The sequence below is a fragment of the Ranitomeya variabilis genome, chromosome 7 (assembly GCF_051348905.1).
Source record: "Ranitomeya variabilis isolate aRanVar5 chromosome 7, aRanVar5.hap1, whole genome shotgun sequence".
NCBI lineage: Eukaryota > Metazoa > Chordata > Amphibia > Anura > Dendrobatidae > Ranitomeya > Ranitomeya variabilis.
In genome coordinates this window covers 79,971,067-79,991,969 of record NC_135238.1, presented here as the reverse complement: position 1 = coordinate 79,991,969, position 20,903 = coordinate 79,971,067, and the positions used below count along the sequence as shown (strand labels likewise).

Here is a 20,903-nt window from a genome sequence, read left to right as displayed (position 1 = left end):
TTGCTTCCATTTTATCATTTTCATATGATTATCCTGTGATTTCCGTAATTCCATGACTTTTCCTTACTGGTGTTGAAATGTCAATGTTGAGAAGAGTAGTTTTATATTAGTAGTCTCTCCAAATAATTTACAGATGAGAAAATGACCACCTGATCATCCATCTCATGCTTTGGACTTTAATACCCAGTTATGAAGGGGCTGATACAACAGGACTGACACCATTAAGACGTCTCCTGGGTGAGATGCCCAAAACTCATTAAAAATGTCGGTGCACCAGAATCGGAGATGTACACTAGCTGTGAGCTGGAAAACATTTCTGATATAATACTGCCACTCTCTGGAACCGTCTAAGCTCCATCACTTCTTAAAAATGTCGCAGGCCAGTGTCAGGTCACCAAGTTACAAAAAATTGTGACTTTACACACCATAAAAGTGAAGTAAAATGCATGATGATTTTTCTTCCTGTAAGGTTCCCATGCAACAATCCACCCACCCACCCCCTTTAAAAAAAACAAACAAAAATAAACCAAGTACTAGAACTTCACTCCTCTGCCTACCGATGGTGCAGTTTGTGGTTATTTTCCTTCTCTTAGGGTTATGTCGTAACAGCTCTAGCTCCCTCTTTGTTGGCTCCCAGGTTGAATACTTTTCTCCAACACCTAAAACATACAAAGCACACATTACAGGTAAGAGACACTGGCACCAAGTTCTACAACTTTGCAACAATCGCGAAGATTAACATCTGTATCAAAACTCTGTCTGCAGCCCCCACTGCAGATTCAGTCATCTCATAGGAAGGAAAACACGCAGGACTATTTTTCCTCTGAAAACTATGAGCATGACGACAGAATCCATTGACTCAAGGGGGATCATCAGTTGGCACTAGTGTTCTTCATGCAACAGATCTGGCACCACTTTGTGGTTACCGCTTATAATGAAGCCCATAATGCATGACGTGAACAAAGCCCCAAAAATACTACATACAACAGCACTAACAAAGCAGACAAAAGATTGCATGTTCGTATATTTCAACATATTTAGCAGTATAGTATCAGCTAGTATCTGCAATACATGCCTTACATCTAGAGTTGAGCGGATTTTTCAAAATTCGGTTCAGATTACGATCAGCGGCGAATATTGTTTTTGCAATACTCACCGAATGTCATTGGAGTGAATGGGAGTAGAAATTACTGAATATGTTTGGAACTGATCAACACACACAAATTTGGCACAAATCGGGTACCAATATGGCACAAATATGGTAAAATCAGATTTGGCAACAGCTTCCGAACAAATTCGCTCAACTCTATTTACAGCCACCAAATACACATTAGAAATGTTGACAGGACCTTCCCACAAATACAAGGGCTTCTCACAAAATTAGAATATCAAAAGTTCATTTCAGTTCTTCAATACAGTGAAACTCATTATATAGAGTCGTTCTAGAGCGATCTATTTCAATTGTTTATTTCTGTTAATGTTGATGATTATGGCTTACAACCAATGAAAACCCAAAAGTCATTATCTCAGTAAATTAGAATAAAAAAAAAAACACCTGCAAAAGCTTCCTAAGCATTTAAAAAGGTCCCTTAGTCTGTTTCAGTAGGCTCCATAATCATGGGGAAGACTGCTGACTTGACAGATGTCCAGAAGGCAGTCATTGACACACTCCACAAGGAGGGTAAGCCACAAAAGGTCATTGCTAAAGAAGCTGGCTGTTCAGAGTGCTGTCTCCAAGCATAGTAATGGAAAGCTGAGTGGAAGGAAAAAGTGCGGTAGAAAAAGGTGCACAAGCAACTGGAATAACTGCAGCCTTGAAAGGATTGTTAAGAAAAGGCCATTCAAAAACTTGGGAGAGATTCACAAGGGGTGGACTGCTGCTGGAGTCATTGCTTCAAGAGCCACCACACACAGACATATCCAGGACATGGGCTACAAGTGTCGCATTCCTTGTGTCAAGCCACTCATGGCCAATAAACAACGACAGAAGCGTCTCACCTGGGGCCAAGGAGAAATATGGTCCAAGGTGTTTTCAGATGAAAGTAAATTTTGCATTTCATTTGGAAATCTAGGTCCCAGAGTCTGGAGGAAGAGTGGAGAGGCCACAATCCAAGCTGCTTGAGGTCTAGTGTGAAGTTTCCACAATCATTGATGGTTTGGGGAGCCATGTCATCTGCTGGTATAGGTCCACTGTGTTTTATCAAGACCAAAGTCATCGCAGCTGTCTACCAGGAAATTTTAGAGCACTTCATGCTTCCCTCTGCTGACAAGCTTTTTGGAGATGGAAATTTCATTCTCCAGCAGAACTTTGCACCTGTCCACACTGCCAAAAGTACCAATACCTGGTTTAAAAACAACAGTATCACTGTGCTTGATTGGCAAGCAAACTCACCTGACCTTAACCCCATAGAGAATCTATGGGGTATTGTCAAGAGGAAGATGAAGAGACACCAGACCCAACAATGCAGATGAGCTGAAGGCTGCTATTATCAATGGAACTTGGGCCTCCATAACACCTCAGCAGTGCCACAGGCTGATTGCCTCCATGCCACGCCGCACTGATGCAGTACTTGATGCAAAAGGAGCCCTGACCAAGTATTGAATGCATTTACTGAACATACATTTCAGCAGGCCAACATTTCAGATTTTAAAAACAATTTTCAAGCTGGTGTTCTAAAGTATTCTAATTTACTGAGATAATGACTTTTGGGTTTTCATTAGCTGTAAGCCATAATCATCAACATTAACAGAAATAAACACTTGAAATAGATCACTATGTTTGTAATGACTATATAATATAGGAGTTTCAATTTTTGTATTGAAGAACTGAAATAAATTAACTTTTTGATATTCTAATTTTGAGAGAAGCACCTGTATGTACAATGCAGCAATGGAGTGTAATAAGGAGCTGAGCCTCCATCAGCAGCCAGTGTTAGAACTAGAAAGGACTGTTGCAATGGCCATGAGCGGAGCTACCACCATTTACAGACATTTAAAGACAATCTGTCACCAGGATTTTGCCACCTAATCTGAGAGCAGAATGATGTAGGGGCAGATACCCTCGATTCCAGCCATGTGTCCAATACCGAGCTGCTTGCTTTATTTTTTATAAAACCACTTTCAGTGAGAAGGAGATTATCACTAGAGGACTAGTAATCCTGCAGTCATGTCCTCCATATTCATAATCTCTGTATAACCCCACTCCCATCACTGATTGACAGCTTTCTGCCCATGCAGTGTACACAGAGAGCTGCCAATCAGTGATGTGGGAGGGATTATACAGAGCTCAGCATTCAGAGATCGGAAAGAGAATTTTTTTATTTTTTTATTTATAAAACAAAGTAACACAACAAGCAGCTACATAAGTCATGGATTGCAATAATTGGGATCTCTTTCCCTATATCATGCTGCTCTCAGATCGGAAGGTAAAAACCTGGTGACAGATTCAATTTAAAGGGACTGTCAGCACAGAATAACTGTTCATACCAAGTACAGACGCTCGGTGCATCATGGCGGGGCATGTATATATATGCATGTATATATATATATATATATATATATATATATATATATATATATACACATACACACACACACACATATATATATACACACACACACACACATATATATACACACACACACATACATATATATATTCATACATATATACACTCACCTTCCCACCTGCTTGGTTTCCATCTACCTCCAGCCTTCTCTGGCCCTATGAAGTCAAAGAGGTCAAAGAAGGTGGTGGAAATTAAGAAGAAAAAAAAAACAAAACACAACAGCAGGCGGGAAGGTATAGTTAAACGACTGGCACCACCATGAAGCACCGAGTGGTGGGACTTGGTTTGGACAGTCATTCTATACTGACAGAGTCCCTTTAACACCTTAGATTTTTCCTGCAGGACAATAGAGTGACGACTGTTGCCAGAGCAGCAGGGGGCCACAGCAGCAGGGGGCCACTCAGTCTCCCTTCTACAGAAGCCTATCAAAGGGATTGCCGACTACTCTGATAAACCTATGATTCCCTTTGTAAAATTACATCTATACTCGCCTGCGGTTCCAGCGGTGTTGGTACAGGCTCTCCTGGGATCCGGTAACTTGTTAAGTCACGTGATCCCTGTGGCCAATCAGTGCTGGCTTCACTCACCACTCCATCAGAGAAATCTCAATTCTGGCATTTTTTTTTATATTTTAATAGCTCTGACTATACCAAATAATGCTTTTCCTTCATATTTAACAGCGGAAAAAGGGAGATCATTGGAATTTTTATAAGGTTATATTTTTTAGTCCCCTTAAAGAACTTAACCTGAAATTGTGCAATTGTACTATGCACTGGAATGCCACAGGAATAAAAAAATAAAATCTCGGTCTTCTATGAAGTCCACACCCAGGCTGGGCTTCACAGGAGTATCACACCAGCGACTAGACCAATGAATGATTACATCCTGTAGGGACCGAGGGAAAACCAACAATGTTTTAGAAAAGTAAAGGAAATTGACAACACATCCGAGATCCTACAGGCATAGATATAGCTGCGGAGAGGAAAGCAGCTCCATAACCGCTGCCACTCTTCTGGGAAGGCTTTGTACTTGATTTTGTCTGGGGGAATTTTTGCCCATTTATCCAGAACAGCATTTGTGAAGTGAGACGCTGGTGTTGGATGAAAGTACATGGCTTGCAGTCTCTGTTGGAGTTCATCAAAGGTGCGGCCGGTTATTTTCTTCCTCAAACTCCCCCAACCATGCCTTTATGGAGTGTACATTGTGAAGTGGGGCACAGGGATGTCAGGACAGAAAAGGGACTTCTCTAAACTGTCCTAACAAACCTGAAAACCTAGCACTGTCCAATATGTCTTGGCAGGCTGACACATTAAAGAGACTGTCCGCACAGGATGATCAAACCAAGTATCGTCGCTGGGTGCTACATGGCACGGCCAAATATTTACCTGCACCTTCCCACCTGCTTGTTCTCCCTCAATCTTCACCCAAGCAGGTGGGAAGGTGTATATAAATGACTGGCCCCGCCATGGAGCACCAAGCGCCTGTACTTGGTTTCAGTAGTCATTCTGTGCTTCCAGAGTTTTTTTTAAGAATTCCCTTCAATGGAACTAAGGGGCCTAAGCAAACTCCTGAAACTAACCCTACAGCATAACCTGTCCTCCACCAAAAATTACAGTTGGCACACTGCAAACAGGCAATATTTTCCTGGCATTTGCCAAACCCAGGCTTGTCCATCAGAGACCACATAGAGAAGAATGACTAGTCCCCTCACAAAACAGATCTCTACTGTTCCAGTGTTATACCCCACTCCATCTAATGCTCGGCATTCTGGTGACATAAGGCCATGGAAACTCATGCTACGACGTTCCCAGTAGACAGTTTTGTGCTGCCGTTACTGACAGAAGTTTGGAGCTCCGCTGATATTGAGGGCTGGTGCCATGTCCCCCCACCGTACTATGCAACACTGCTCTAACTTTATATGACTCGTCACCAATCTATGTCTAGGTATACAGTTGTTGTCCATTTTAGCCAGTATTAGAAAATGTATTTGGCTATGTGTGCACGTTGCAGATTTGCTGATGTAAATTTCTGATCAGATTCTTCCTCTCTTGGCAGAAAACGCAGTTGAAAATCCACACAGTTTTGATGCGGATTTTCATGTGGTTTTCTCTGTGGATTTGCAAGCTAAATAAAGATCTATTTATTTAAAAAAAAATATATATATATATCTCAAGCCAGAGGTTCAGTAATTAACAGGTGTCAGCCAGATACCCTCATTAATGAAATGGTACATAAAGAGTATGTTCTTACGCAGGTGATTCCGCATGTTTTCATTGAACCGTGCAGAATCACTGCACCCAATATACTGTACGGGGGCATTTATCTTGCGGAAACTGAGCGTCTCAGCAAGATAAATTGACATGATGCAGTCTGGAAAGATGCGCCGCATGTGCGTCTCCGCAGGGAAGCCGCGGGTGCCGATGCATGCATAATAGAGATGGGATTTCTTGAAATCCCATCCACTATGCTGTAACATCTGGACGCTGCGAATGTACGGAGCGTCCAACCAGCAGCGTTTACGGACCGTAGGAACATACCCAAGGAGATAAATAAGACATACACATTCTGCATGAAACGCAATATGTTTAATTTTCAAAAAATGTATTTAAAAAAATAATAATTGCGTGAGCTCCTGCGCAAATTTCTTAACCAGCAGAGGGAAAGCCGATGGCTGAGGTTAATATTCTGGGAAGGAGCCAATGGCCATAAAGGTTCCCAGGCTATTAATATCAGCTCACAGATGTTTGCTTAGCCTTTATTGGCTAGTTTACAGGGGTACCCCAGAAACAAAATTGGCATGGGCTCCCCCTATAAAATTGAACCAGCAAAGGCTAGGCAGACTGCTGCGGGCTGATATTAATAGCCTGGGAAGGGGCCATGTATATTGGCATCCCCATAGGCTCTCAGCTCTCCGCTGCCCCAGAAATGGTGCATCTTATAGATGCGCCAATACTGGCACTTAGCTTTGCTCTTCCCACTTGCCCTGTAGCAGTGGCAAGTGGGGTAATATTTGTGGGATTGAGGTCACCTTTGTATTGTCCGGTGACATCAAGCCCACGGATTAGTAATGGAGAAGAGTCAATAAGACACCTATCCATTACTAATCCTATAGTTATATGGTAACTAAAGACACAGCCAGAATAAAATCCTTTAATTGAAATAATCACACAGACTCCTTTATTAATCTTAATTTATCATAGTTAGCCTACGTTCACATTAGCGTTAAGCTAATGTGCGTCGGGTTTGCGTCGGCGACGCAGCGGCGACGCATGCGTCATGCGCCCCTATACTTAACATGGGGGACGCATGCGTTTTTTTTTGTTGCGTTGTGCAACACATGCGTCTTTTTTGCCGCAAGCGTCGGACCAAGAAAACGCAACAAGTTGCATTTTTCTTGCGTCCGATTTTCGGCAAAAACCGACGCATGCGTCGCAAAACGCAGCGTTTTTGCGTGCGTTTTGACGCGTTTTTGCGTGCGTTGTGCGTTGCGTCACCGACGCAACGGCGCACAACGCTAGTGTGAACGTAGCCTTACTGCATCACCTAATCCCAGACTCCCTCGATCTCCTGCAACAAAAATAAAATAAACCAACATAAATACTCCCTGTCCGCCATAGTCCATTTACCGATTGTCCCACAACGATCTCACGTGTAGAACAGTCACATCTGAAGATGTGACCGCTCTACCCGGCCTCTGGCGATACACTGACAGGAGGTTATCGCTCCTGCAGTGCATCACAGAGTTCACCGAAGTTCGTGCTCTCACGGCACTACCGCTGTGAGAGAATTTTCTCATGCAGCGGTGCCGCAAGTGACAGGACGAACTCCGGTGAACTCTCATGGCGGCGCAGTGATACACTGACAGGAGATAATCACCCCCTGTAGTGTATCGCCAGAGGCCGGGTAGAGCGGTCACATTGTGAAGGGTTAAACTAAGATCAAAATTAAAGCAGGCTTTATTTTGTGCTTTTCGACTATCTTGCTGTTTTGAGATACATTTTTGTTACTAGGTAAAGTTCACAGCTGTTATGAGACCTTGATTGTTTCAACCTGGACAGGACATGAGACTGAGGGTGTATTGTTCTACGAGACTTTGACGTACAGACTGTTCCTGCATTCTTATAGGTTAAGAACTGTGAGCGTGTCCTTATGCTGATTGCTTGAAGTATAACTTCAATGATTATGAAAAGTGATACACAATAAACGGGGGCCAGAGATCTGCTCGATCCCCCCAAACAGAGACACACATCTCCGTCTGGTCATTTCCAGTTGCCGGAAACGCCCTGAGGATCAATTTGAAAATCACTGAGTTAACCGTGAAGGGTCACTTCAGATACTCCCTCAACAGCTTGGCGCCCGAACGTAGGGCCCCAAACAGGAACGCTTCTGCCCCCGGAGGACAACAAGACAAAGGACCCTCGGACCGGACACAGGCACTGGAAAAGGGGACTGATCATCCCCCACAACAACCACAGTAAGGCTAGGTTCACACTGCGTTAGCAGCAGCCCGTTCAGCACATACGCTAACGGGCTGCTGTTAACGCAAGTGCCGACGTTACATCGCGCTAGCGCAGATAGAGCATCTGCTAGCTCTATCTGTGCTAGCAGTGATGGACCCGTAAACGCTGCAGCCCGCGTCTCAGGGTCCGTCACTGAATGACGGCACATGGCTAGCGCACGTCCATTGTGGGCGTGCGCTAGCGATGCGTCAGACATTGCATTCAATGGCGGCGTTAACGGACTACGTTACACCGCGTTATGCCGCGGTGTAACGTAGTCCGTCTAACGGACGCCAAGAACGCAATGTGAACCTAGCCTAAGTTGGCAGTTATACTGTTCAGACTGACCGTTTGGTGTGGTTTTCCAGTGTTTGTTGCTGCAAAGAGGATCTGAGGTTTGTCCCCGATGGTGGGGTGATTCTTGGGTGGAATCATATAGAGGTGCAATACAATTGAATGGGGCCATTCTTAGTGATTGTAGTGATTCCATCTAGCAGTAATTATTACATCTTTGGGTGCTGCTTTAGTGAATCCTATACGCCGGTGCGTTCTTGTGGTGGCCTTTGGATGCTACGGATCACTTGGGGCCCCAGTGGTCTCCAGCTCCCTTTGGCCCCCATTGGACGTCGCCGGCGCTATGGTGTTCATGAAATTTCGCAACTATTTAGCGTTGTGGTTTCCACGGAGTTACGTTCTTTTCCTGACGCTGCTGCGTTTTGATTTGCCATGTTACAGCGTTTTCTTTTTGACGCTTCTGCGTCATGGTTTCCACGGTACTGCGTAATCACTTTGATAGCCACGCCCCTATACTTCCGGTATATGCGGTCACTGTTTCTTTCTTTCCTGTTGCCGTACGGACTATTTTGGTCGTTGCACCCGCTCATTTCCGGTCCGGGAGCTTTTTAAACCCATGTGCACTCACTGTCTTTGCCCCCTGATGAAGGTGTGATCGCCGAAACGCGCGTTGGGGTGGAAGCGTGCCTCCAGTACTACAGTCCTCTGTGCGGTGGGTACCTTGCTCCAATAATATCTACTATGTTTGTTTGATAGGCTATGGGACTTCAATTAGGTTAGCACTATAGCGGTTCTTGTATTTACCTATCTTATATGTGAACTGTTGTTATTTGGCTTGGTATTCCTGACTGCAGTAGGATCAAATTATTATTTTTGTTTATTTAGTTTTTTACTATTTGTTTCCTATTTTTGCTTATTTTTTCTACTCTGATAATGTATAAGCCTGTAGGACTGGTATTCCTGGTGGCACCCTTCCTGTTAACTCTATAACAGAGGTTTTTGTGCTGTTACTACCTTCCCTCCTTTCACCTGGTTTTAATATTGTGGTATGCTATTAATAAAGTTTATAGTATTTCTATTTATTGTGTGTGACCATTTGTCATCTTTTTTCTTTCCGCGTTATGTGCTTATCGTGATGATAGGTCTTGTTGGTCCTTTTCACCTATGGTACAGATTTTTGTCATATTATGAGTTACCATGGTGTTTAGTCATATAAGTTGTTATTTATTTATTTATTAACAACCACAGTAAGGCTAGGTTCACACTGCGTTAGCAGCAGCCCGTTCAGCACATACGCTAACGGGCTGCTGTTAACGCAAGTGCCGACGTTACATCGCGCTAGCGCAGATAGAGCATCTGCTAGCTCTATCTGTGCTAGCAGTGATGGACCCGTAAACGCTGCAGCCCGCGTCTCAGGGTCCGTCACTGAATGACGGCACATGGCTAGCGCACGTCCATTGTGGGCGTGCGCTAGCGATGCGTCAGACATTGCATTCAATGGCGGCGTTAACGGACTACGTTACACCGCGTTATGCCGCGGTGTAACGTAGTCCGTCTAACGGACGCCAAGAACGCAATGTGAACCTAGCCTAAGTTGGCAGTTATACTGTTCAGACTGACCGTTTGGTGTGGTTTTCCAGTGTTTGTTGCTGCAAAGAGGATCTGAGGTTTGTCCCCGATGGTGGGGTGATTCTTGGGTGGAATCATATAGAGGTGCAGGTCCGTTGGGGGTCCTGTGCTCGAACCGTACCTCATAAGGGATGGACACCCTGGATTGACCAGTGATGTAATTCTCTTTATAGTCAAAATATCCTGAAATCCTGATCATAGTTAGAATCAGGCGTGGTGATGTGATCGAAGATGGGTAGGATGCGTAATTCAGGAATGAATATATATATATATATATATATATATATATATATATTTATATTTTCTCCTCCTTTCACTGAGTACCGCGTTTTTTGGGTTGTCCCAGTGGGGGTGGGGGGGGGGACGGGGACAGGTAGACCCGGTGGAACAGACCACGGCCGCTTTAGTACTGTGCACAACTACAACTAAAGTAAGGATATTTAGCTCTAAAGGAGAATCAGTTTCCGTGGAAGAAAAGGAAGAATTTGTGTGATGAAGGCTTTGTAAAAATGAATTAAGTCTGAGAACTGCTGTATTCTGTTTGTGTGAAATTTCTAAAAATCTGATGGGAGGGGCAGTCTTAACAGCTGCGCGATTGCTTTCTCCTTTCTGTGTTGAGGAATGCTATGAATTCTTATCTCCGCTAAAGTGTTGGATGGGAGGGGGCACGTAGCTGCGCTCAAAAAAGCTCTGTATATTCTGTCCTTGGTGTAACGCGCGCTGGGAGATGTGTTTTGTTTAAAGCAACAGTACTGTATTGACGTAGAAAGAAATATTGTAAGCTGAAGTTGGAAGTTGAAAGTGAAATACGGTGCCTAGTTTTAGAAGGAAACTTGTAAGTGATTGTTTGGTTATCAGTGTGATTGAAAGATTGGTAAAAGATTCACCTGCTTCAAGTTGAGTGATTGATATATAGCAAATTGAGGATCAACAGAGGAAGTGAGTTCTGATTGTTTCAGTTATTGTTACGTTGAAAAAGGAAAGTTGAGAAAGTGCTTGAGGGTAATGTGCCAGAGAGACAAACAGTTAAAAATGATCATTTGGGACAGGGGGGCTCCCTGTTAGAGGATATGGTCCCTCCCCAGGAAATTAAGCCTCTTCTCCCGACTGTAAGCCCTATGCCCCTTAACCCCAAGACACCAATATATCCTGGACTGCCGAGAGTTTTATGGGCGTCTTATGGTAGTATTAGTAGGTAGTAAAGATCTGGGATTCTCATTGTAAAATAAAGCCCATTCACACATTTTTGTGGCAGCTTTAATGTCTGGCCTTAAATCTGAATTGAAAGAGGCAATAATGTCAGTTAGACCTGATATCGAGACTTCCACTCCAGATGACGCATTGAAAATAGTAAAAAAGTTTTCCGAAGAACTTAGCCCGCTCTGCATCAGCAGGGAAATTAAAGGTTAAACCAATGGTCGCAGCGATTCCTGCTCCAACCTCAGCCCCCACCCCAGCTACAAGGACACAGCTCGTTCCTTATCAGTGGCCTGGCAGCGGCAGCAGTAGACTCCAGCTCCAGCCCTCCTCCCATACACAAATCCAGTCCCATACTCCAATATCTCTTTTAACCCTATGTCTGGGAATCTCACTCCCCAGCCCCGCCATGTCAATTCTCAGACCAAGAGCTTGTTTTAATCGGTGTAGATGACAGACCCAATAAACATACTCTTACAAAACCCATCCCTGTGAGACCTTTCCCTGAAGTTACGGCCCAGTTCCTAATTTCTCCCACATGTCTGGTAAATTTACTGGGGGCAGATTTATTATCACAGTTCTGCTCCAGAATACAATTCCAAGATGATGGTCAGATGGTCCTCACATTATATAACCCCTATGCAGATGAACACAGTGAGGAGATCTGTATCCTATATGCCCTTCCCACGGTTATGATGGCCCCGATAGGCCCAGATCCACCCCCAATAATGCCTGTAGAACCAGTAAAAAAGTGTTTCTCAAACCTGGTGCCCCTTTTCCCAAAGTCCATCAATACCCTTTGAAACATGATCAGGAGCGGGGCCTCAAGGGGCAAATACAAACGTTACTCGATAATGGTGCCCTGGTACCCTGTGTTTCCCGATGTAACACGCCCTTGTTTCCCGTTAAGAAAAAGACCCCACCCGGCCAACCCCGTGTATCGGCTGGTACAAGATCTAAGGGCAGTTAATGCTGAGTTCTGGAAACTCCGGTGGTGCCTAATACACATACTCTTTTGTACCAAATACCTGAAGACGCTGCTTGGTTCACAGTCATCGACCTTGCCAATGCCTTCTTCAGCATTCCATTACACCCAGATTGCCAGTTTCTGTTTGCATTCACTTATCATGGTCGACAATTGACGTGGACAGTTATGCCACGAGGGGCCCAAAACAGTCCCAATCAGTTTGCAAAAAATACGGGCCAGTGTCTTTTACCCTGGCAGTTAAATCACCCCTATGTCACGCTGCTTCAGTATGTGGATGATCTTTCGTGGTGTGCACGTACAGAGCAGGAAGCCATTGCTGCCACTGTTAGCCTCCTCAAGTATCTGGCAGATCTGGACTGTCGGGTTTCGGCCTCGAAACTTCGGTTCTGCCTTGATCAAGTGACATTTTTGGGTCACTGTCTCCTTCAGGGTGTCAGACACCTCACAAAAGAAAGAAAAATTGCCATCAGTTCCCTTCCTTTTCCGAAAGATGAGACTGAACTCCAGCGTTTTCTTGTATGTACTTATTGTCGTCAGTGGATACTGGACGCATCCCGTATAATGCAACCTCTCTACAATGCCCTGAAAGACGGTTCAAGATATGCTGATGATTTTGGCAGATTCCACACTGGATACGCTGTTACTACGGAAGACACTGTAGTGCACGCAGCTGCACTCCCTCCCTCACAGTCAGCACAAGAAGCAGAGCTACAGGCTCTGTCTACTGCATGTGTTCTGGCCAAAGACAGGTGGGCTAATATATACACGGACTCACAGTATGCATTTGGTATTGCTCATGATTTCGGAGCCCTATGGGCCAATCGAGGGTTTATTACTACCACCGGGACTCCAGTGAAGAATGCTGAAGCTGTTAAAACACTCATGGACTCAATCAATTTACCTACCCAGGTAGCCATTATCAAAATTAAGGCGCACGGTCCTAGAAACAGTCCACAGACTGTTGGTAACACCTTTGCAGACCACACGCTCTCAGCGTAAACAGTTACAAGAAATACTGACTCTACAGGAACCTGATGATCTGCGCCAGACTGAGGTTTTCTGCCGGACCCCGCGAGAAGGCTTCATGACGATGCAGAGAATGTCCCCAAAGGAAGAAGTTAAGCAGTGGAAGGCTGATGGAGCACGTATGTACAATGGTCTCTGGAAAAAGGACCAACTTGTGTGTCTCCCTAAGCAGATGTACCCTGGTATTGCCACGTGGGCACATGGGCCCACACATCGAAGAAGAAAAAAAAAAAAAAAAAAAAAAAAAACAGGCCCTAGCCCTGGTACTAAACTTCTACTGGGCTCCAGGTATTTCTACAGTCCTGACAGCACTCAATCGTGCATGTAATATCTGTCAGACCTGCAATCCCGGTCAACTTCAACGTGTACCCCCGAAGCATCTTGCTAAGCCAGACTATCCTTTCCAAAGGCTCCAGGTGGACCATATCCCGTTGCCTAAGTCAGGAAGGTATGAATATTGTCTGGTGGTTGTCGACATATTCTCCAGTTGGCCGGAAGCATTCCCCGTTACCAACATGAATGCAAAAACTACAGCGAAGAAACTGTTGATGGAAAGTCATATGCAGATATGGTGTTCCAGAAGTCGTTGAAAGTGACCAAGGCCCGGCCTTTTCTTCTCATGTGTATCAGGAGGTTCTGACAATGCTTGGATCCACTGTAGCCCTCCATACTCCGTACCATCCACTATCCAGTGGGAAAGTTGAGAGGCTGAACGGCACACTGAAGGGACAATTGACCAAAATTATGCAGGAGACTACGGCTCCATGGCCAGAGCTCCTACCCATTGTACTGTACCACATTCGTACTACTCCTATTGCAAAACATGGCTTGTCCCCATATGAGATATTGTTTGGTGCTAGGCCCCCAGTTGCTAATTTCCAGCCTCAGTAGTTATCAGAAGAAACTGACCGTGCTGTTCAATATGTTATTCAGCTGAGTAAAAATCTTGCTAACACCCATGCTCTAGTTTCTTCTTCCCTTCCAGATTCAGCAGAAACCGATATTTGTAATAACTTAAAGCCTGGTGATTTTGTGGTCGTGAAAAGGCATGTCAGAAAACACGGACTAGAACCCTTGTATGACAGTCCCTATAAGGTCCTCCTTATCACTCCTACGTCAGTAAAGCTGGAAGGAAGGCCGACGTGCATCCACGCATCGCACTGCAAGACTAGTGGCAGATAAAGGGGCATAATGTTTTGTTTTTTCTCTTTGGGGAGACCACATGTAGTGCTGATGGGTATAGCCAATAAAATTGTCAGTTCTATTTTCATTTACCCTATGATTACACAAATGTGGGATAAATTGGTTAGGGCCACAGACTATCTAGATGATCAAATTTGGGATATATTGGATATACTTAATACTACTGTTGCTGTCCAAAACCAACTCATCATAGTCACTAATCAACATACTGTAGTACTGGATTACCGTATTTTTCTGACTATAAGACGCATTTTTGTTCCCCCCAATTTTGGGGGAAACTGGGGGGTACGTCTTATAATCCGAATCTGTGTGCTGTGCTGTAGAGGAGGGGGAGCAGCTCTGGAGTGGTGTCAGGGGGCTGGAGTGGGCTGGCTGCAGGCTGCAGAGACAGCAGGAGGTTCTGTGCTCCCGCTCATTAGCCTCATGTAATATTCACTGCACCTGCTCTCTATCACCTCGGTGCTGAAGCTGCCAGAGTTGATTCACAGGGGAGCAGCGAATATTACATGTGCCTGCATCTCCCCCCCCCTCCCATCATGGATATGGCCCCCCGGTCACTTTTATATGCCCCCCCTGTGTTGCTGGCAGGCACATATGCCCCCCCTGTGCTGCTGGCAGACATGATAAAATAACAAACACTTAACTCACCTTCTGATGATGGCTCCGTGCTCACAGCTCCTTTGTTGTGCTTCCTGTGTCTGTGCTGACATCTGATCATGTGATCGGCACAGCGATGACATCACTGTATGCCCAGGTCACATGATCCGATGCCTGGGAAACAGGAAGCACAACTGAGGAGCTGTGCCAGCAGCACAGGGGGGGGGGCATGCGTCTTCCAGCAGCACAGGGGGGGGGGGGCATGTGTCTGCCAGCAGCACGGGGGGGGGCATGTGTCTGCCAGCAGCACGGGGGGGGGGGGGGGGGGGGGGCATGTGTCTGCCAGCAGCACAGGGGGCAGGGGGGGGGGCGGGCATGTCCTGCCAGCAGCACAGGGGGGGGGGGCATGTCCCTGCCAGCAGCACAGGGGGGGGGGGGCATGTCCCTGCCAGCAGCACAGGGGGGGGGGCATGTCCCTGCCAGCAGCACAGGGGGGGGGGGGGCGGCATGTCCCTGCCAGCAGCACAGGGGGGGGGCATGTCCCTGCCAGCAGCACAGGGGGGGGGCATGTCCCTGCCAGCAGCACAGGGGGGGGGCATGTCCCTGCCAGCAGCACAGGGGGGCATATAGTGACTCGGGGGGCATGTATCTGCCAGCAGCACAGGGGGGCATGTGCCTGACAGCAGCACAGGGGGGCATGTGCCAGCACAAAGACGGGGGTTATATAGATACCAGGATGAGGGACATATGATTTGTAAGACGGACACTGGTATTATAAGACAGACCCCCATTTAACATAAAAAAATGTTTTTTCTCTTTTTCTTCACCAAATTTGTGGGTGCGTTTTATGGTCCGGTGCGTCTTATAGTCCAAAAAAAATACGGTACTTAACAGCAGCACAGGGTGGTATGTGTCAGGTTATTGGACCCTCTTGCTGTCATTATATAGATCCCAATAGCACTATGAAGTTAAAGTTAGAAGACATTCAAAGACTCAGATCAATATGATAAAGACAATGACCGTAATAAGGACAGTTGTGGGCAGACTCCTTCTCCTTTCTCAATCCAGCCAATTGGTTCAAAGAAATTGGGAGCTGGGCAGCCGGAATCTTGCAAAGTTTGTTACACATCGCTGCCTTTATCCTTGTAATGAAAATAAAACACTGCGAATCAGTGTGGAATTTTCTGCAGCATTTGTACACCAATTCTGGATTCCCATTGATTAAAGGGAACCTGTCACCCCCAAAATCGATGGTGAGGTAAGCTCACAGTCATCAGGGGCTTATCTACAGCATTCTGTCAGTCAAATCCGCAGCAAAACCACAGGTGTAAAAGATTTGAGTGTGAAAACCGCTGCAGAAAGGCAGGAGGAAGCGTGTGTGGGCGGAGAATATGTGCGGGTCTGTGTGTGTGTGCATGGCTGTGTGTGCTTGCGCGTGTCTGCGGGTGTGCGCGCGGGTGTGTGTAGGCAGGCATCGTCCGATGGAACTATTAGGCCATGTTCACACTTTGCGGTTTTTACCGCGGATCCGCGGCGATTTTGATGCTGCGGGTCCGCAGCAGTTTCCATAGCGTTTCCATTAACATGTAAACCCTATGGAAACTGCAAACCGCTGTGCACATGCTGCGGGAAAAACCGCGCAGAAACGCAGCGGTTTAAAACCCGCAGCATGTCACTTTTTTTCTGCGATTCTGCACCCATAGAAATGCATTGAACCGCTTACTTCCCGCATGGGGCTGTGCCCACGTTGCGGGAAGTAAGCGGATAATGCACGGTTGCTACCCGGGGTGGAGGAGAGGAGACTCTCCTCCAGGCCCTGGGAAGCATGAATAGTGTAAAAAAAAAAAGAATTAAAATAAAAAATGATGCTATACTCACCTCTCAGCGCTGCCCGCGGCCGTCCGGTCAGAGTTGCTGTGCGAGCAGGACCTGTGGTGACGTCGCGGTCACATGACCGTGATGACGCCGCGGTCACATGACCGTGACGTCACGAAGGTCCTTCTCGGCACAGCAGCTTTGGAATCGGACGGCCAAGTGCAGCGCCGAGGAGATCGCGACGTCATAGGGTGAGTATAAACCATTTTTATTTTTTTTATCATTACTATTGATGCTGCATATTGCTGCATATGCAGCATCAATAGTACAGGAGTAAACCCGCAGCGGAAACCGCGGAACAAACCGCGATAAATCTGCAGGGATAACCGCAGCGGTTTTGCCCTGCAGATTTATCAATTCCGCTGCGGGATAAACCCGCAGAGCACACCGCAAAGTGTGAACCCGGCCTTAGTCCCATCCGGCTATGTCTGCTGTCACATAGAACAATGTCTTATTGACACCTCTCCATTACTAAGCTGTGGGCATGATGTCACCTTACAGTACAAAGGTGACATCAACCCCACAACTATTACCACACTTTACACCGCTACAGGGCAAGTGGGAAGAGAGAGGCGCCAAGTGCTGGAATTGGCGCATCTTAGAGCCATTTCTGGGGCGGCTGAGAGCTGGTGTTTGTAGCCGGGGGTTGGCAATATCCCCTTCCTAGGCTATTAATATCAGCTTGCAGCTGTCTGCATAGTCTTTTTCTGGTTATTAATTATAGGGGGACCTCACGTTTGTTTTTTTTTTGGGGGGGGGTCCTCCCCTATTTCAATAGCCAGTAAATGCTAAGTATACAGCTGTGAGCTTATATTAATAGCCTAGGAAGCTCCATGGGTATTCACCCCTTCCCACGCTATAAACATCAGGTCCCAGTCGCTGGCTTTCCCTCTCTGGCTTCAAAAATTTCACGGGAACCCAAGCCATTTTTAAAAAATAAACAGATAATGCGTTTAAGGTCGGGGTCACACTTGCGAGAAACTTGCACGAGTCTCGCATCTCAATACCCCCCACTTCCACCGGCACTTGGGACCGGAGTGTGCGGCTGCATGTATTTCTATGCAGCTGAACGCTTCGGTCCGAGTGCCGGGTATTGAGGTGCGAGACTCATGCGAGTTTCTCGCAAGTGTGACCGCGGCTGAATGCAGTGTGTGTGTGTGTGTGTGTGTGTGTGTGTGTGTGTGTGTGTGTGTGTGTGTGTGTGTGTGTTCATCTCTTTATGTACCATTTCATTATGTTTATTACTAAACATCGGGCTTGGTATTATCTGTTTGTAAACTTTATTCTTCAATGGAGTATGTAAAAAATTATGTTGGACAAGGAAACGACATCACAATTTTTTTTTGTTAAATAATATTTCTTTATTTAGCTTACAAAAACGCATACAAATAAGCATGAAAATCTGCATCAAATCCACGCCGATTTTCAACTGCGTTTTCTACCAATAGGGGAAGAATCTGCGCAGAAAATTCCACAGGCAAATCCGCAATGTGTGCATATACCCTAATAGTGTGGGCAGTATAATGTGTTTATGCAGGATATGGTTTAGACTTAAGTGGATTTTTTTTTCTAAAGAAGGATGGTGGTTTTTAGAGACCTAAATAATTTGGGAAATGTAATAGGACAGAGACCTAAATAATTTGAGAAATGTAATAGGACTTATGTACATATTTGGGGAATACTGAGGCATTATTTACTATCCTCCATGATGTCTGCAGACATATTCAGCATAGTTGTGTTGCCTCTGTTTTTGTATGACATCATGGAGGAGATATTCATTCTCCGTAACCAATTATTGATAATCTACTTGGGATTCTGGTTGGTGTGATGTCACCCCCAGAAGAAGGCAGAGCGTCGAAACGTGCGTTGGGGCAGGCACCATCCACAAGAGGTAATACATTGTATCTGAAGTACTTTGTTATTCTTATGTGTTTTTCTCTACCCGGAGTTCTTTGTTTTGTCTCCAGACACGGTCTTTATGGTATAATAAAATATGGTTATGTACGAAGCATAACTCTTAGGCTATGTGCACACGATGCGGATTTAGTGCGGATCCGCAGCGGATTTTTCCGCGCAGAAACACTGCAGATCCGCACTGTGAATTACAGTACAATGTAAATCAATGGGTAAAAAAAAAAAAGCTGTGCAGATGGTGCGGAAAAATCAGTACGGAAATGCTGCAGATTTAAAAGAAGTGCATGTCACTTCTTTTGCGCGGATCTGCAGCGTTTCTGCACCCTTCCATAATAGAAATCCGCAGTGGGAAAAACCACAGAAAATCCGCATCAATTCCACGGCAAATCCACACAAAAACCGCGGCAAATCCGCAGCTGCGGATTCTGCAAGGAGATGCGGATTTTGTGCAGAAAATTCTGCACCCCATTCCCTACGTGAGCACATAGCCTTACAGCCTCCGGTTTAGTTACAATTGTGGGTGTGTGGTGCCACCTTGTGGTCTCCTACTTTTCATCAATCTTTTATGTATTTTTTATGTGTAAAAAAGATTACCGTATATACTCGAGTATAAGCCGAGATTTTCAGTCCAAATTTTTGGGCTGAAAGTGCCCCTCTCGGCTTGTACTCGAGTCACGGTCGGCGGTGGGGTCGGCGGGTGCGGGGGAGAGGGCGCTGAGGCATACTCACCTAGTCCCGGCGCTCCTGGCGCTCCCCCTGCCTGTCACACGGTCTTCGGTGCCGCAGCTCTTCCCCTGTTCAGCGGTCACGTGGGACCGCTCATTAGAGAAATGAATATGGACTCCACTCCCATAGGGGCGGAGCCGCAAATTCATTTCTCTAATCAGTGGTGCCGGTGACCGCTGATAGAGGAAGAGCTGCGGCACCCGAAGACAGTGTGACAGGCTGGGGGAGCGCCAGGAGCGCCGGGACTAGGTGAGCATTTTATATTCACCTGTCCACGTTCCAACCGCCGGGCGCCGCTCAGTCTTCCCGTCCTCTGGCTGACTGTTCAGGTCAGAGGGCGCGATGACGCATATAGTGTGCGCGCCGCCCTCTGCCTGATCAGTCAGTGCGGAGAGACGCCGAGACGGGACGCTGAGGAGCTGCAAACAAGAAAGGGGAGTATGTGTTTTTTTTTTTATTGCAGCAGCGTTATATATGGCACAGATTTATGTGGAGTATCTATGGGGCAACGGTGCAGAGCACTATATGGCACAGATTTATATGGCACATCTATGGGGCAACGGTGCAGAGCATTATATATGGCACAGATTTATATGGCACATCTATGGGGCAACGGTGCAGAGCACTATATATGGCACAGATTTATATGGCACATCTATGGGGCAACGGTGCAGAGCATTATATATGGCATATCTATGGGGCAACGGTGCAGAGCACTATATATGGCACAGATTTATATGGCACATCTATGGGGCAACGGTGCAGAGCATTATATATGGCATATCTATGGGGCAACGGTGCAGAGCACTATATATGGCACAGATTTATATGGCACATCTATGGGGCAACGGTGCAGAGCATTATATATGGCATATCTATGGGGCAACGGTGCAGAGCACTATATATGGCACAGATTTATATGGCACATCTATGGGGCAAAGGTGCAGAGCATTATATATGGCACAGATTTATATGGCACATCTATGGGGCAACGGTGCAGAGCATTATATATGGCACAGATTTATATGGCACATCTATGGGGCAACGGTGCAGAGCATTATATATGGCACATCTATGGGGCAACGGTGCAGAGCACTATATATGGCACAGATTTATATGGGACATCTATGGGGCAAAGGTGCAGAGCACTATATATGGCACAGATTTATATGGCACATCTATGGGGCAACGGTGCAGAGCATTATATATGGCACAGACTTATATGGCACATCTATGGGGCAACAATGAACAGTGCAGAGCATATATGGCACAGCTTAATAAGGAGCATCTATGGGGCAATAATGAACAGTGCAGAGCATATATGGCACAGCTTAATAAGGAGCATCTATGGGGCAAGGCAATAATGAACAGTGCAGAGCACTATAT

At 45.8% G+C, this 20,903-nt stretch overlaps 1 protein-coding gene across 11 annotated transcripts in view; it reads right to left on the bottom strand.

Moving 5' to 3' along the window:
* The window catches only part of USP22 (ubiquitin specific peptidase 22), a 122,157-nt gene that overhangs the window by 69,455 nt on the left and 31,799 nt on the right, over window positions 1–20,903 (bottom strand). For 8 of the 11 annotated variants that reach the window (XM_077275354.1, XM_077275353.1, XM_077275352.1 and 5 more), the window contains one exon: window positions 558–659. In XM_077275354.1, coding sequence (XP_077131469.1) covers window positions 558–659 — 102 coding nt within the window. Of the gene's footprint in view, window positions 1–557; window positions 660–3,679; window positions 3,725–20,903 lie in introns of all 11 variants that reach the window. The other 3 variants (XM_077275344.1, XM_077275345.1, XM_077275346.1) reach the window with 1 other exon arrangement.